The sequence below is a fragment of the Pleurodeles waltl genome, chromosome 3_1 (genome assembly GCF_031143425.1).
Source record: "Pleurodeles waltl isolate 20211129_DDA chromosome 3_1, aPleWal1.hap1.20221129, whole genome shotgun sequence".
Classification (NCBI taxonomy): domain Eukaryota; kingdom Metazoa; phylum Chordata; class Amphibia; order Caudata; family Salamandridae; genus Pleurodeles; species Pleurodeles waltl.
This window is the reverse complement of record NC_090440.1, coordinates 1642822054-1642838417: the sequence shown is the minus strand read 5'-3', so window position 1 is coordinate 1642838417 and position 16364 is coordinate 1642822054. Positions and strand designations below refer to the sequence as shown.

General features: G+C 39.8%; 1 protein-coding gene across 2 annotated transcripts in view; it reads right to left on the bottom strand.

Annotated features, from left to right (window-relative positions):
* Nucleotides 1-16364, bottom strand: part of METAP1D (methionyl aminopeptidase type 1D, mitochondrial) — a 768794-nt gene that overhangs the window by 78208 nt on the left and 674222 nt on the right. For both annotated transcript variants that reach the window (XM_069225336.1, XM_069225338.1), the window contains one exon: nt 15705-15868. In XM_069225336.1, the coding sequence (XP_069081437.1) occupies nt 15705-15868 (164 nt within the window). The remainder of the gene's footprint in view (nt 1-15704; nt 15869-16364) is intronic.

Below are 16364 nucleotides of genomic sequence, written 5' to 3'. Positions count from 1 at the left end.
CAAAGAGTTCTAAAAGCCAACGAAAACGGATTCGGCAAAACAGAAAGGGTGAAGGGAAAAGGTTTGGGGTGACTGCACAGAGGGCCAGGTCCAACACCTTTTCACCGGTATCACCTGCTCAATGGGAATATCACATAAGTGAGATATTCATACCATTCTCCCTTCTCAGTAGGGTGACGCAGATGAAATCAGCTCCACTTTCAATGTTTATTTAGCTCCATATTAACCTTGATTGCTTCACTTTATTTTCCAGTAAACACTCTGACCAGATCAACTTCCACATAGTCAGTAGATGTATTGTAGAGTCTACATGATGGTCCACACTTAGTTTGGAAACAAGCAAAATAGCTTCTCATTTTAGAGCCTTGATCAGAGTGAATTAGAACCCGTATTTGTTACGCACAATTACACAATATTGGGATGGAGGAGTGCTAATTTACTTTCTATTTCTGTTGTATGGGAAATTTTACACAACACGGATCTGTTGCTGGCAAGTGACATTTTCAATACGGGTCATTTCTCAATTCTGCACTCTCTACCCCTGTGGGATCGGTCCTTCTACGTCCACTCACACAAAGGGGAGTCACCTCAAATTTGTGATGCTGAATAACCCTGGTTTTGCTTCGATCTAAGCCCAAACAGTTCTTCTCTATTTAGTGCCTAACTCGCTAGAAGCATCTTTGAGTTACAGTGGTGGTTCTCAGATCAGTGTGGTGTTCTACCAAAATGTGTTTCGCACACCTCTGAAACTAAAGACCACAATCCACATACACCTCCATGAAACTGATATACAGATATGGCACATTAGTAGTCTAGTGGGAAAGCTATATGGAACTATCTCAGGTTAAGCAGTTGCACCTTTCACTTTGGAATGGCGAAAAGCATATTCAGATAATGCCATCAGACCCTACTGCCACTTGACCAGTAACACATGGTCAACTCACATTCCTCAAGGACCAAGAACTGCTCCTATAGATTTATTAGTGTAGGTTTGGTTTCACACAAAGCCTGCCTGGGATGATGGGCAGCCAGCATAATTATGAATATGAAATAGTGTCACTTCGAACTCAAACATCTCAGCCAGTGGTAGTTCGGTATATTTTGGATTGAAAATTAAATGGTCACTAAATTTGGCTTCTTAAGTAGTTATCAACACCTGCTTTAGAAATGCAAGAATTGGTTCTAATTCGCTAGACCCATTAACTATTGTTTGCAAGTCTGGTGCCAGTTCTGATGTATCTGGTTTAGCAAACGCGGCCAGGCAAACACCACCAAACCGCGCCTGCTGCCATAATTACCACCACGTTCATATCGTTGCACCTAATCCAGCGTGAAATTACCTCTCACTGTGGCATTTCTTTATCACACTTTGGGAAGCTTAGATTTAAACATGACGTGTGCAATTTTACCCCAACATTTTGTTTTGCCAAGCATTACATAGCGACTCTTCAGTAGACCTACCTGGTCACACCATTTCCCTGTTGTTGCACTGCAGAATGTGATTGTCCTACGACTACTCTGTTTTATGTAATGCCAGGCAGATTCCACCATAAAAGAACACTGGTTGAGGGACTGGGTGAATACACACTCATGTACAGTACAGGTAAAGAACTGAACCTCGGGGAACTGCTTGCACTGGAAAGCACTATGAGTATGCCACGTAGCATCTGATGTGCGAAGAAAGTGAGGCACACGCAGCAACCTCGCAATGAGGAGGAAAGTGGCCCTGTTCGGTAGACCCACATGTTCCAACCCTCTGGAAAGGGCTTTGAATGCCTGTGCACCGGGTGCTGTGCAATCCCTACTTCGGTGTGGCACTCGTTCAAAATGCCTTAATGCCTCACTTTTCCAAACCATTTATGAAGCATGCAATCCTGGTTCTCGTGCGGCTTTGAAAAATCAACACTACCGCCACTTTTGTAAGTGCCAATCTTACTCTGAGTGGCAGCAGAACAAGCACAAGGTCAAGCAAGTAAACAGTGCAGTACCAAAGGTGCATGCCTTGTTGGGAGTGGAAGCGCCAGGGGCTGACACAAGAAGCCTGATAACTTTCTTCGGACACCTTTCCTTGTCTCCTGTACGCGTGGCCTCTTGACAGTTACTAATAACTGACCTGGCGACCAGCAAGGGACCCTGACTACTCCGTGCTGTATAAGCTGCACCACGGGCCCCAAAAGAGCCCCCTATGAATGAAGCTATGAGATTCGCGCGGTGTGCTGGAATTATGAAATAAACAGTAAAAACGAAAGAATTTATTTTAGTAATTAAACGACAGTAAAGTATAGCAATCTTAAATAAACGACTAAATTGAATAAACGTTTTTATTACAGATAGCTGGACTCATGCCCAAAGCCAGGTCTTTGCAATGACTCTTAACGCACAGAATATTTTTAAGAAGTGGGAGTTGTGGCTTCTAACGGAACAGGAATGGACATAAAGTTCAGAAGGAGGAGGGAGGGGACAGCACAAGCGCGTGGCCTCCCAGTTTCTGCCAAAAGGCCAAGAAATGGGGGATTTGACCGCTTTGCTCTCACTCACTGGACTCACTTTTACCACAGCCCGAACTTACCGAAATTGTGGTGACATGTTTGCACGCAGGGGACAACGCCCCAGGAGGTAGTGAGGGTCGGGTGTGCAGCAGGGATGTAACACATGAGCGAGTGGAGGTGAGCTGGCTGTCGACAAGGCCAGAAAGGAGCCCAGCAAGGCTGGAAGTACTCCTCTCCCAAATGGACTCCCAGACCTGTGTAGCACTAAGTTGTAGGTGGAGAACTTCAACATTATAAGTGTCTTTTGACCACTTAGCAAGGCCAATGCATATCAGAATACTTGGGAAAAGGCAGGTACCATCGTTTTTGGCCAAAAAGACCCACGTCGGACGCAGAGGTGTCCAGGGTTTTCAACTGCCACAGAACTCAGCAATGTTTGTTAAGCAACTGAGGTTAACTCTATGAAAAAATGAATCTGTCAACCATCTGGTGTACATGGCACACATCGGTTGTAAAGGTTTATCGTATGACATCACAATTACATCCATCTATGCCAGAGTGTAATTCAAATTTCAATGTACAATTTGAATAAAATATTGTGAAGAAAATGACCTTACTTAAAGGCTCAGTCAAACACTGAGCTAAATAAGCATTCCAAATGACCATACTCTTTATTCTGTCTCACTTTAACAGGTGTATAAAGCCAACTGAAATATTTTCAGGGTGAATGAGAACACTCGGAACTTATTACAAAAAAACGTTTGCATGTCAAAGGTGCATATGAAGCTTGCAATATCCCAAACATTCACTATTCCTTCATATTTCATCCTGAAACTTTCCGTGATTGTTCACTAAAATTTTTTTTGCATTCCAAATCCTTTCTGAAATAGCACTGATTTTTTTTATCCAAAACAAATCTGAGAGAAAAGCATAGTTTTGTTAACCAGGTAATTAACAGACACTTCCTCCCCACATTTCAAAATATGTTTTTGGTATGTAAGTACTTATATGCACCCATTCTAATTGTTTGATATTTCTTTAACCCTAGTCAATGAATGAATATAATTGTTCGAATTTTTTAAACGTCAAATACTGTTGCTCAAACAAAGACATATTCTGTTTCTGAATGGCAAGCAAATCACTGTATTTTTCTTACAATAGACTTAAACTTTTATCTGAGGTTATGTTTCTTAAAAGCAGACATGATGGATTGAAATAAAAGATAATTTATTGCTATGCTTACTTTCAACTGCAGAGAGAAGCGGTGTAATTGTAATTTACAGTAGCTGTCAAGGAAAATCTATCACAGATGACATTAAAATGACTTATTTTGCCTGACTCGCTTATTGTTTAAATGTGAATAATCCATTGGAAACAGATGATTTTTTCACAGTTCCTTTTATATTATTATAAATTCATATCAAAACATATACTTGTAAGTAAAATATTTAAGTATTTAATGGAGACATATGAAAACGAAAGCATATCTATAATCAAATATTCAATTCAAATCCTAGTACCATGGATGGAATAGATAAACACGCACACACACACACAAATATATATGTGTGATTGGGTGTGTTTGTGTTTGTATTGATATTATATGTGCCTACGCTATAATTATATGTGAATTTAATTGTTTGGGTGTGTGTGTGCGCTGCATATACACATAAAAGTGTGCACGTGTTACATGTGTGGCATTTTTGCTTACGATCATTCTGAAAACAACACCATTTTCAAGGGCAGTAATTTCTTGGATCAGTGTCACAACCCTCAATTCAATTGCAGGCTGTTAATTCACAGTGTGACATAATTTTCGTGAATTACTTATTTTCAATAATAAGAATGCGGTTAAAAAAACAAAAAAAAACTAATGGGTAATGTGTGCTATGGTCCTTTAATGGCACTTCAGTTTTATGGGGATATTTGAAAACTACTTATTATTAAAAGGTTGCAGATAATTTAATACATTAAATCTTCATCGGCACAAAAAGAAAGTAGTAAATATGGCACATTTCAAAACGAGTCCAGGTAATCCACTCTGTGTTTATACTGAAAATGATTAGGAAAATCTAAACTACTTGACTTAATTCTTAGACGCCAAATTATATTATCATTTTAACATTATGAAACTAAACGCATCCCATTGAGGCCAAAGAGACCATGTAAAATAACACATAACTAGAAAAACAATGCTCAGACGACATGTTGACTCAATTATGACAAAGATTCTCCACTGAATGTGTGCTGTGTAAAGATTTCGGAAGACCAACATTAACCAAAAATCTGGGGCTCCAAAGGTATCCTACAGATTCGTTTTTTGCTCATGAGATAATTCTCTTTAATTAAAGGCTGATCAGACATAGGTTGAAACACAAGTATTTGAGTTTGATTTGTTCTGCCTTGGTTGTAAATGAAAATGCTTTAAGAAAAACCTCAGTATATACCCCTTCAATTAGAACACTTTAGCCTTAAGACAAAGCTCTGGTTTAGCGAAGGATAAAATGTCACCGTAGTTGAAAATTCCAGACGTCTAAAGGTTTTTAAAAAGACAGAATAAACATGCGTTTCTCTGATAGTGGGATTTGTGGATTTACATTTGCAAGCCGGGGTGAGGAAGGTGACCTCTGCAGCCACGTATCAAAAATTCAATGTCACTTTCAGGCGCGCCCTCCTTCCCATTAATACATGCAGAATGAATGCGGTGCATATGTAATGCCATGCACTCCCCTGCATGGAGATTGCGCGACTTTCCAATTAAGAGCCATGCTTAGCCGGCGCTGGCTGGAGTTCACCTGCATGTTGGCGTGGCGTGTGGCTCCTTTTTGTGAAGAGTTAAGTCGTACACAAAAAGCGGGAACAAAGGTCAGCACCCAGCCGACACTTGAATGTGAGATTTTTCTTTTCATTCCCCTTGATGTATAGTAGGCCCTGTGTTATTAGTCTTAATGATGGAAAATTGTAGTGTTGATACAAATCTTTTTTTCAAAGTAGTAGGCGGGAGCTCCATTTGTTAGTAAGTTTTTTTGTGACTAAAAGCCATGGACAGTGCATTTATGTAGCAGTAAAAGGCCTAGATGCTCTTTCCATAGCAGAGCTAATTATTCCTACTGTGACCCTAGTGATCTGCACTGTTCCTAGTACATCTCATCTGCACGCCTGTTCCTCTGTGTAGACGGTGTCAGAGAATATGAAAAACCCTATAATGAAACCATTTTCATGATGGAGAAAGGCTACTGGAGTTGCACTTGCTACAAAGAGGTCCAATTATATGAGTAATTGTGATAATTTTCTACATTCATAGCCTTCAATGGGGGAAAAACGAATGAGAGCCACAAAGGAAAATTACTTTAACAAGAAAGTGCAGAGTAAAAATGGAGGAAGAGACAAAAATGGAAAAAAAATAATCAGGAAAAAGTGAAAAAAAAAATAGATCTAGAGGGAGGAATAGCAAGACAGGGAGAACAACAGAAATGCTCAGAAAGCCTATGTGCAGCTGTGTCGCACAATTAAATTGAATTTTTTTCCCCTGCAGTTGATGAATGTGACTACTGCAAATGCGCCTCTGTAGTTAGCTATCATTTGTTGTTCCGTGACAGGAAAAGGATAATTACCTCTCAGAGAGAATCAAAGGCTGACATGCCCTTTAGACACAGCCATGAATGCAGAGCTCGATAGAATGCCTGAATACGAATCTCCTGCTCTGTGCCCCCTTCAACAGAAGAATAAATTTTGTTAAAATGCAAAAGCTCCACCAGCAAATTTGTTGAACCCTAGGTGTTCAGAAATACGAGGTGCATCTATCGACTCATCCTATTTGCAAAAAATAAAACTGCATTTTGAATTCATTTCTATTATATTCGTGGACAGTAAGATACTGAGATATGCATTAAATTTCTTTTCCCAGTAGGGGTCTGATTCAACATTTCCTATGAAAGAACAGAGAGACACTATCCTTTTTTCCCAGGCTAGTTAGCCTATAATTTAAAACTGTCAAAAACACAATTTTGTACAAAGTCTTCAATAAAAGCTTCTCAGATATAACCCAAGGAGGTTTCACTAAAGTTTGATTCAGACTCAGTTACAATATTTCAAAAGCTATAAATATGAGGGCTTGAGATTGTGCTGTTCTTTTCTGTGTGCGGCATTTGGAGATTTAGAAAGAAAAAAGGAGGTGCGTTTTCAAATCATTGCCTCTTCCACCTTTCCAAACAACTCAACTGGATTTTATAACGTCTCTGAACGAGTCTAAAACATAAACACTTCAACAGAGGAATTAGAATCATGAACATGCAGGTAACATTATGTGGCGAGCTTAGTCATATTGTTCATCAGAGAGAAATAGTGGATTCCTGTATCTAAATAAACATAAAAGAAACTGAACTATTTAAATGTTTGCATTTATCAATTAAGTGGTTAGTTATGTTTGAGTGAAAAACTGTCAAGAAGCCCTGTTGGAGTACTCACGCCCAAGGAAAAAGGAAACCAGAGTCCCACAAAGATAACGGAGGGTCTCACATGTCAAGATGACCAGTTAGTGGTGTTTCACGCCTGCGAACAAGGCACCTTGTTATTTAAAATGTCTTAGGCAGGCATCAGGGGAACCACTCGTGTTTGAAAAGTATACTTTTTTTTATTGAGGCCTTTGTGCAGGGTGCTTCCATACTTCACCTTTTCATCTCAGCAAGGGCCGCTGACCGGCAGGACTCCTCAGGAATACGCTCTCTCATTGCTGTTTATTAATATGCACACTAAGGGCCAGATGTAGCAAGCAGGTTTGCCCATTCTGTGTCTATGGAAAAATGTGTTCGTACATATGGCCCTAAGTCCCTGACGAGAATCATTCATTTTTACACTTTACGTACCTTATTAGGCTAACACAAAGGTCAACCTGAGGATGAAGGTTTAGGAGAAGCTTTGCTCATTGTTCCAAACAAGGACACTTCAATATCCAACACTTAAAGTCTTTCAAAAAGCTAACACTATACCTCAGCAAGACCCACATTATTGTCTTTAGTGTAAACTTCCACGGTCTTCCATATAACAAACATGGAATAGAATTGCTCAGTCATAACACTGAATCAGATTATATGGATCCTCATAAAAATAGGTTCCAGAAGCAGAAATCGCTCCATGCAATACATGTACAGCTTATATATTGGACCTTGTTCACCCAGAAGAAATACACAGCTACCTTCTGGCCGCTGCTTACCCCAATCACAGACTATACAGATTTTCCATGACTAATCATGGTCTTCGGGAACTGAGTTCGGGTGACCCACCAAAACTACACAACCTCTATGGCAATGGAGAAACTCTAGACAGGAAGGCCTGTGTTCAGGCATTTAGGCTGTCATCTAAGGATGGGTTTCAACTAATACAGTTGTGATTGGGAAAATGCAACATCAAAGAACGAAGGAGGGAGCAGAGATAAAACACCAGTGGGAAAAATATTTGCAAACTGCATTACTATTAGAAGTATGTCTAGATTAAACAAAGTATTGAATGAAATATCTCAAATTGTTACACCCACTTACACTAGAAAATAGGAGGAGGACCTAGGATCTGGAATTGAGGATGAAACCTGGGGAAAGTTATGGACAATGATAGCTAAGGTTTCCATATGCTCCTAACATCGATTAAACTCATAGAAGCTACTAACAAATGGTCACTGGGTGGCAGTATGAAATTATGTTGCAGAAGATGCAGAGAGAGTGACACATTCATATATGTGATGGTCATGTACCAGTATATGGGCATTTTGGAGAGAGGGGGTTACCTGGATAAGAAAGATAATTAACATTACCAAACCACTTGAAACAACAGTACTTCTTCTTGAGGATCACAGGAGAAGATAGCATTTGCCCATATACAACAACAGCAGGAAAACATTTGACACATCTCCTTCTAGCAGCAAGAATACCAATCATGCATTGATGGAAATGCCCTGACCACCTCCACTCTTACCAATATGGTGGTCAAAGGCCAGAAATGCGTATGCCATGGAAAGGCCCACACAACTAATAGCAGATGCAATCAAGTTTAAAAAAAATATGGCTACTTCTTAGAGCATGTGTAAAATGAAATAGAAGTTAGGGAGTGGGTTACGGTAGACGACAGACAATACTGGCCACAGAAATGCTAGATGGATTCTAGCCCACAATAGACCAAGATAAAAGAGACACCTACCCATAATGAATTGTGGTCTGAGGAGGTGTAAGAGAGGAAAGGGAGGGACAAAAAGGAGGGCAGCTATCAAACACAGCACACCATGCGGTCTCTGAATGTTAACTAAGGTAAAAATGGGTAATACTACTATAATAAATCGAAATGTTTTAGGAAAAAATGGCCCAACACTGAATGTTATACAACCTGCTGCTGGAAAATAAAAATGGAAAATTACGTTGTTAAAATATAGAATATTAAAAAAGTGGTGGGCGGTATGCTTGAATTCATCTCACCCACTGATAATCACTCAGGCCATTTTTTGCGTCCATTGTGTTTTTTTGCCCATTGTGCCACTAAAGAGATCAACAATAAGCAAATCAGATTTGGTCATGCTTCAGTAGGAACAGCCAAGCCCAAAATTCCACACTACGCTCGAATTGGAGGAAAAGACCCTACACTGTTTCAAGCGCTGTTGTGCCTCACTAGTGAGGGGCGGCTTAAGTTCTATGGCACAGTAACTTTCGAACCCACAGTAAATATATCGGTCTAAAGATCAGAAAAGATGTAATTCCAGGAAGTGACACTAGTGGCCTATTACATTGTGCTTTTTCATTCAAATGTGCTTTTTACCCCTCTCCCCACCTTAAGGATACTAAACAAACAGTCCCAATAAGGTTCAAAGCGAGCATAGGGAAGTAAGAGGAAGCAACACTTAAGGGCTAAATAAATAGCCTTTCTGAGGAGCTGCAGGTAGGTATTTTTTATTACAAAAACACTAGCAACTGACATCCCGTCTTAATCCATTGTTCGGAAGTCACGTACAAAATACATAGGCAAAGTTGACGAGTGCTGAATGTGCTAACAGTTTCAGAAAAGCACATATTCAACTCAAATATCTAAGTACCAGCCTCCGGGGTGAGAACAAAACAACTCAAGATGACAGTCCACTCTTGCATACTGATCATGCTTAGGAAACACAATTGTTGTAGGTTAAGGAAAGTGTTAAGTAGGAGCTCTTTTTCTCCAATCCACCCACTAAGTAATATATAATCCATTATAATACGTTCTCTGATATTGTAAGTGACCTGTTTCACACCCTTTCTTTGAGCTCCAGTTATTAGCCCCCATTTTCTTCTGATGTCATAACTCATAATGAAAGTTTATAATGCTGTGTTTATGCCATTAATGCTACACAGAGGAACTATTTCCTTGCTCTGAGCAAATTTATAAACAATCAGAGTGTAGTGCGGGCAAACAAAACAGCTTGCTCATTGTCTGTATGTCAGTCAGTACACAAAAGCCTTACACCATCAACAGGTACATGTATTCACTCATATCCAGACAGCATGAATATCTAGATGGCGCAAGAAACGAAATCTTTAAAAAAGTGAAAAGGTGAATTCTAGAAAACACATTACTATGAGGGCAAGGAACAATACTGTTATATCATATGGATTCCATCTTGCACAGAATATTGAAACCTAGGCTCCATTGAAAAACGCAAGCCATGGATTTTAAAAATCTACATGTATATGTATAAAACAAAGGATAAATAAATGTAGCTGTGAATTCTAAGACCATAACACAGTATCCATGTTACATTAAGTATTGCAGGTTGAAATCAATAATGCTCTGAACGGATTTCATATTGGTTCATTACAGCCAGTAATACACGGGTAGGGAGCTATTCCAATGGATTACATTGTTTTGAAAATACTTCTGGTTGTCAGACCCTCACTGTAACTTGTTCACATCACAAATTTAATGTTTAGAGATTAACATAGCAAATCGTCTGTTTATTAATGTGCCCGGTGGCATACTATTGTGGGGCAAAATATTACTACTGTCAAATGTACTGTTACATCTTATATTTCAATATCTGGGCACATTGACCAAACAATTGCTAAAAATCTTGAAACCATTCATTTTACTGAATGGGGAATGGGCCCTACCACTAATGAGAAGCATACCACGAATTTAAGCTTTGCTGGACTTTATGATATCTTAGGGGAAATTCCAAACACAACAGGTTGGAAGGATCATTAAACCATACTATTCAAAATATTAGAGACTGAAATAATCCATAACATGAACCCTAAATCAAAGGTTACATAATTCCCTTGGAAGAAACATGAAACTGATATTCAGAGACCAAGTGGTTAACAGCCTAACAAAACCTTACCTGGAATATATTGCAATTGCATTCTAGTCAATTTAAACTAGGTTCGGCTGTAAATAACGTAATTTCAGACATACCTACAAAACATAAGGCTAGGAAAGCATTCACCTCTCTGGTTCACTTCTGACTTACAGAACCAAAACACAGAAACGTAAACGGGAACATAAAGTGGAATGGGTATGAAATAAATTACTTAAGTATCACTAGTTCATTATCAACTATCTGATCCACCAGTCAAAACAGTGGTATTCTCTTAAAACAGAAACCTACAAGAGAGTTCAAAGAATGTGAGGCTACCAGGAATATGACAATTCTTACCAAAGAATCATGCAACGAACTGAGTACATTTTTCTTTTCTAAAATGCACAGTATCTTTCAAGATATTAAAATATACATTTTTAAAAAACGGTAACCAAATGATATAGGTCATCATGAAGTACAATATACAAAATAAATAAAGTGTTCACTTTTTACACATAGGACTTGCACAAGCGTAGAGTCCAACACAAAAAAACTGCATCCTCCACTTAAGCTCCCGTCCCACTGTGTATTTACTGATTTGATGTTTATGAAACACAAATACACAGACCTTGGGTGTCCGGGCACTATAAGAGAATCAAGTCCTGAGTGCACCATAGTTAAACAGCCACGTTATGATTTTCCTCATACAAGACAATTAATTAGATTTACCTCTTATTTTCAGATGGAGCACATTCTAATATTTAGTATAAAGAAAAAAGAAGGATATTCCACTCATTTGAGTTTTGTTTATTTTAGGAAAATTGAGGAGAAGGAGGAGCAGAGTGAGAGGAACAGTAAGGAGTAATAAGAACTTCGATATATAAAGGGCCCTTGACAGAGTAAGCTTTATGACATAGGTAAGGCTTTAAGGATTACTCTTCTTTGCACTGCCAACTAGTGTAAGCCTCGAAGATAAAAAGAGGAGGATTTAGGGGAAGATATACCTAAAATAAATTTGCCAGCATTCTTTTGGATAACCGCGGTCGATTCCTGGGAGTCCCAGATACACAGAGATAAATAATTCAAAATGGACACAATCGCAGCCTGTATAACCATCTTGTGTTGGTCTAATGGCTAGAAGGGCCGATACGTATGCAGTAAGCATAGGTAAAAGAAAACAGAAAGAGCTTACTTTGGTGCCTGAAAGCCCCGAATAAGCCCCCCCCCTAGAAAGCCCCCAGTCTCTTACCTGACTAAACCGGAAGTGGAGGTTGTCTCAGATGTGCAGGCCATCAGGCTGAACACCAGGGGGAGGCTGGATCGCCCAGAATTAGGACCTTAGTTTTACATCCGTTCAGCTTTACGGAACTAACTGACATCCACTAAGCAACCTCTGACATGCAACACTTAAAATGATATGCTACTGATTAAGTCTCTTCCTTAAAGAAGCTACTAATCTCTGTGTTGTTGGCATAGAATATGAGCTGGACTCCAACAAAGTGAATAGGCTTGGCCACGAGAGGCACATACCGATTAAACAAAGTATGGCTCAAGGCTGAGCCCTAAGGCCTGTAGCATGTAATTGGGCTAGTACTTCAGCGTAAACGAAAGAGTTGAGCGGCTTGGGTTCTAGCTATCAAAAAGTATAGTTAGCCACTTCAGTGCTTTCCCCTAAATGGCACCCAAAGTTAAAGGATGTAACAAGGTGTGGTGAAACACCATATCGAAGGCAACACCCTGGTCAAACAGTTTAAGAGCAGATCGATTGCTTTGATCTAGAGTTATACATTTGGATTGGGAAACAGATAATAATGCCTACACTCTATTGTGTAGAGCAAGGGAGGCATCGAGAAAACTGGTATATTCAATACATTGCAAGGACTACCTATTAACCTCTTTTTCAATAATTCTAGGAGGAAATGGTATGACTCAGCACAGGAGGGTCGGCAGAGAGCTTCTTCAGAAGGGGAATGAGCAGTGCCTGTTTCCAGCTCACCGGAACCACAGCTGAAGTCAGAGAGGGTTTACCTATGTTGAGAAGAACAAGCACAACTGGACGAATTATTCTGAGGTTAAACGAACGATATGTGTATCAATTGATTTTCAAAGCCTTACAGAATCACTAAAAAACTGCAGAATGGATTTGTCTGCTGATGAATACCTGACTGGAATAGGTGTTGTGTATGCAGAGCTGAAGTTAGCAATGTTTATTCTTCTATTAAAAAAAAATACTCCACTAGTCAGAATGATTAGTTTATGACTGGTATCTAATGTACTCTAAGAGGGGATTTATGAATCACCTTTCAACTATTTACTCATCAATTTAAGACGACTGTATAATTTTTTTAAGTCGGCTTAAGGAACAGGAAGGAGAATGGAGCCTGTTTTAGATTTCACTGTGACTAACATCTGCAAATTTGTGCTTCAGGATGATGTTGCTATGTTACTGCTGGAATTAGGAGCAGTATCCTGACACCAGAATTTCCCAAACTGTGGGTTGCAACCCACTGGTGGATAGCCAGACAATTTTTGGTGGGTCAGGAAAGTCTTGCGTATAAATAAAGATGCCTGTGCTAAGTGTGTTCATATTGTCACAACTGCAGGTGCTTCAACGACAGAGGTCAAACATTAGGCTATGCCGTCTGACAATCCTGTTAACAGAGGGATTGGTGTTTACTTTTCTTTTACTTTTTTCCTCTCAGAAACGGGAGGAGTTTTTAAAGTGAATTATGTGACAATCTTGCTATAGTACAGGGAGTGTTATTTTGGGCTTTTTATGCAACACCTAACAAAATGTAAATATCTGTAAATGAACTGAATGCATTCAGCAGTTCGGAAAGCATAAATGAATCACTTTCTTTTAATTATGAGGTATGCTGGAAACACATCATAATAGGATCAAAATAAACAAAGACACTACTTGGTTATGCACAAATGGTAAATATTCAGTGGCGCCTGAAGGCATACAAAAGGGGGACGAGGGGGTGGAATAAAATAAAAAATAAAAAAATAAAAAACAAAACCACTTACCTCCGCTGCCACTCCATCCGCTCCTCTGCAGGCACAGGCTCCCACCCTGCCCTGCGCCAATCCTGACGCTGCTTAAAGCAGCGTCAGGATTGGCTGCACACTAGGAGCCTGTGCAGGCTCTCTCTGGAGCATGTATGTTTGGTCACCCCGAGACACTGCACCTTTTCCCAAAAAAACGATAATAGTTTATTATTGTTTTTGTGGGAAAAGGTTTGACGCTGCAGGAAGGGGGGGAATGCTCCCCCACCCTAATGGAGGAGCTGCCTCTGTAAATATTCACAAAAACCCAATTTTCACACGTTATCAATTGTGTAAATGTGTGCTATATAATCTCATCAGTAAAACCGTATGTCTGTGCAAGGTTACTGCCCATTTCAATGGAAAATGTGCTGTCTGTAAATGAAAATGCGCAGCCACATGATGCTTCAGTTATATCTAAAATTCGTCTCGCCTCATTTCCATTAAAAGTTGGTAGGTCTCGACAGTTTGTCGTTCTAAAAGCTAGGTTGCGGTTCAGAAAAGTTTGGGAAGCACTGTCCAACGCCATACATTATAACATCATAATCACAAGATGGCACTAGGCAGGAGTAACAGATATTCCACTCTTGTGGTTATCACTCTTTCCGATACAACGCCTTCTGACAGATCGAGCACACCGAGTAACATTTCCACCTTTCAATCTAAAGTATGTAAATTAACTGCAGACTGTCACAGGCTCGGCATTGCCTCCACCTGCTTCTTTAACATTTGAATACAAGCACTGGCACAGTTTATTCGTGAGTCTTGATGTCAGTGTGTAAACTGAGCAGATGACACACAAAAGATAATGCAAATAAACACAATGAAAAAGGGCTGAAAGAACACAATCACAATTGTTGTTCCTTGTTTGAGAAAAAGAATGCCTGGATGGATGATTTAAAAAAATGAAGTGCACCCAAAGCTGAAATATCGATTTTCAGAAAGCAACAAACAAAAACTGCTCACACTTTGTCTCGGGAACTGGGCACGTGCCCAACTCAATAACCCTGGCTTAAAAATCCTAATGTTTTAATTTATACACCTTTGTCTGGGACAGTAGTGAAATTAGGCATTTTTTTACCTTAGATCCTTGAAGAAAATTCTTCTAGATCAGTGTCCGACGCACAGAAAAAAGGCAAGGAGCACTAGTAATTGTTCTGTGAAGTCTGGACTATGCACAAGTGCAGATCTAGACATGCAAAGGGTCTAGCTCAAAGATTACAGCAACTGCAAACCCTGGCAGCAAATGCGTCAGTAAAGACCTTACAACAGGTCCACTTGGTGTCAATGGAGCAGCACATTAGATTAAAAATGATGAGGTTCCACTCACAAAGTGTTCCAAGGAAAGGGTCAGAAACTCCCTCATGCTGCCACAAGTCCTCTACTCAAAGCCCAGGTAGGGGTCACTAGCACCACGTTTCTGTCTGGAATCATCCCTATCTTCCCGAAGGCTACAGATATCCAGAATCTGTTACTGCTTCCTAAACAGTTAAAGGCATGAGTGCTCACCAAATGTCATGTTACCTGCTTTTAACACACTACGGGAGGAATATGTTCTGCTGTTTAGTACTCAGAAGCTACTGGGTGGCACTGTGCACTGCTCTAAAAGCAAATGTAAGGACAAAGTCTGCGGGAAATACTTCTAGCACTAATAGCTGAGTCTTCCAATTTCCTACGTTTTTTTTTCCAATAACCTCAGAGCACCTATCATTTTTACACAAGAAAACTTGTTTTTCTCAGATATTAGCATGACAGCCTGGCACCTCAGATACTGATACCTGACACAACCTCAGCTTCTGAATCATAGCACACCAAACTTGCAATAACCCTTGTCCACCTCCTTTGTCATTCTGGCTTACCTGATTGTGTTTCCAATTAGGGAAAAGGGCGCCCCTGGCCTGCAGGCTGCAATTGCCTCATCCCGGCATCTCCTGGCAACCTCCACTAACTTCTGCCCACCTTTATCCACACTGCCCACCAGATATGTTTCCGAAGTGTCGCCATGAAAGCCACCGTAAAACACCTGCAGAGAGATTTACATTAGATGTAAACATGTTAACTGAACGGTTATTCTCGTGTTCCAGTTAGTATCAAAAGTCAGTTTGTCTGCAATCTATACTAATTCTAATAGAACTTTCCAACGATACTATTAATAAAAAAAATTCCAAATTCTGAATGCTCTGCTCTTGTACTGCCTCACGTGTGTACTTTTATATATTTTTTATTTGATCCATGTACATAGTGTAGTTCTACAAACATTATATGACAACAAAACGGGATCAGTATTTGCTATTCAGAAAAAAGTACGGATCAAGTATATTAAACATACATGAAACAGACAAGAAACAGTGCTCAATTTGCCACACGGTAAGTACCGGGGCCCAAAGACTGTCCCCAGTCTGCTTAGCCTTGCGTCCTGTCTCTATTACGTGGCTCCTGCAGGTCCTTTCGCTTTCATGCGGTTTTCCTATATTTCTCCCGCCTCTTTCTCTTGCCGTGGGTGAAAGACTTATGAAGAA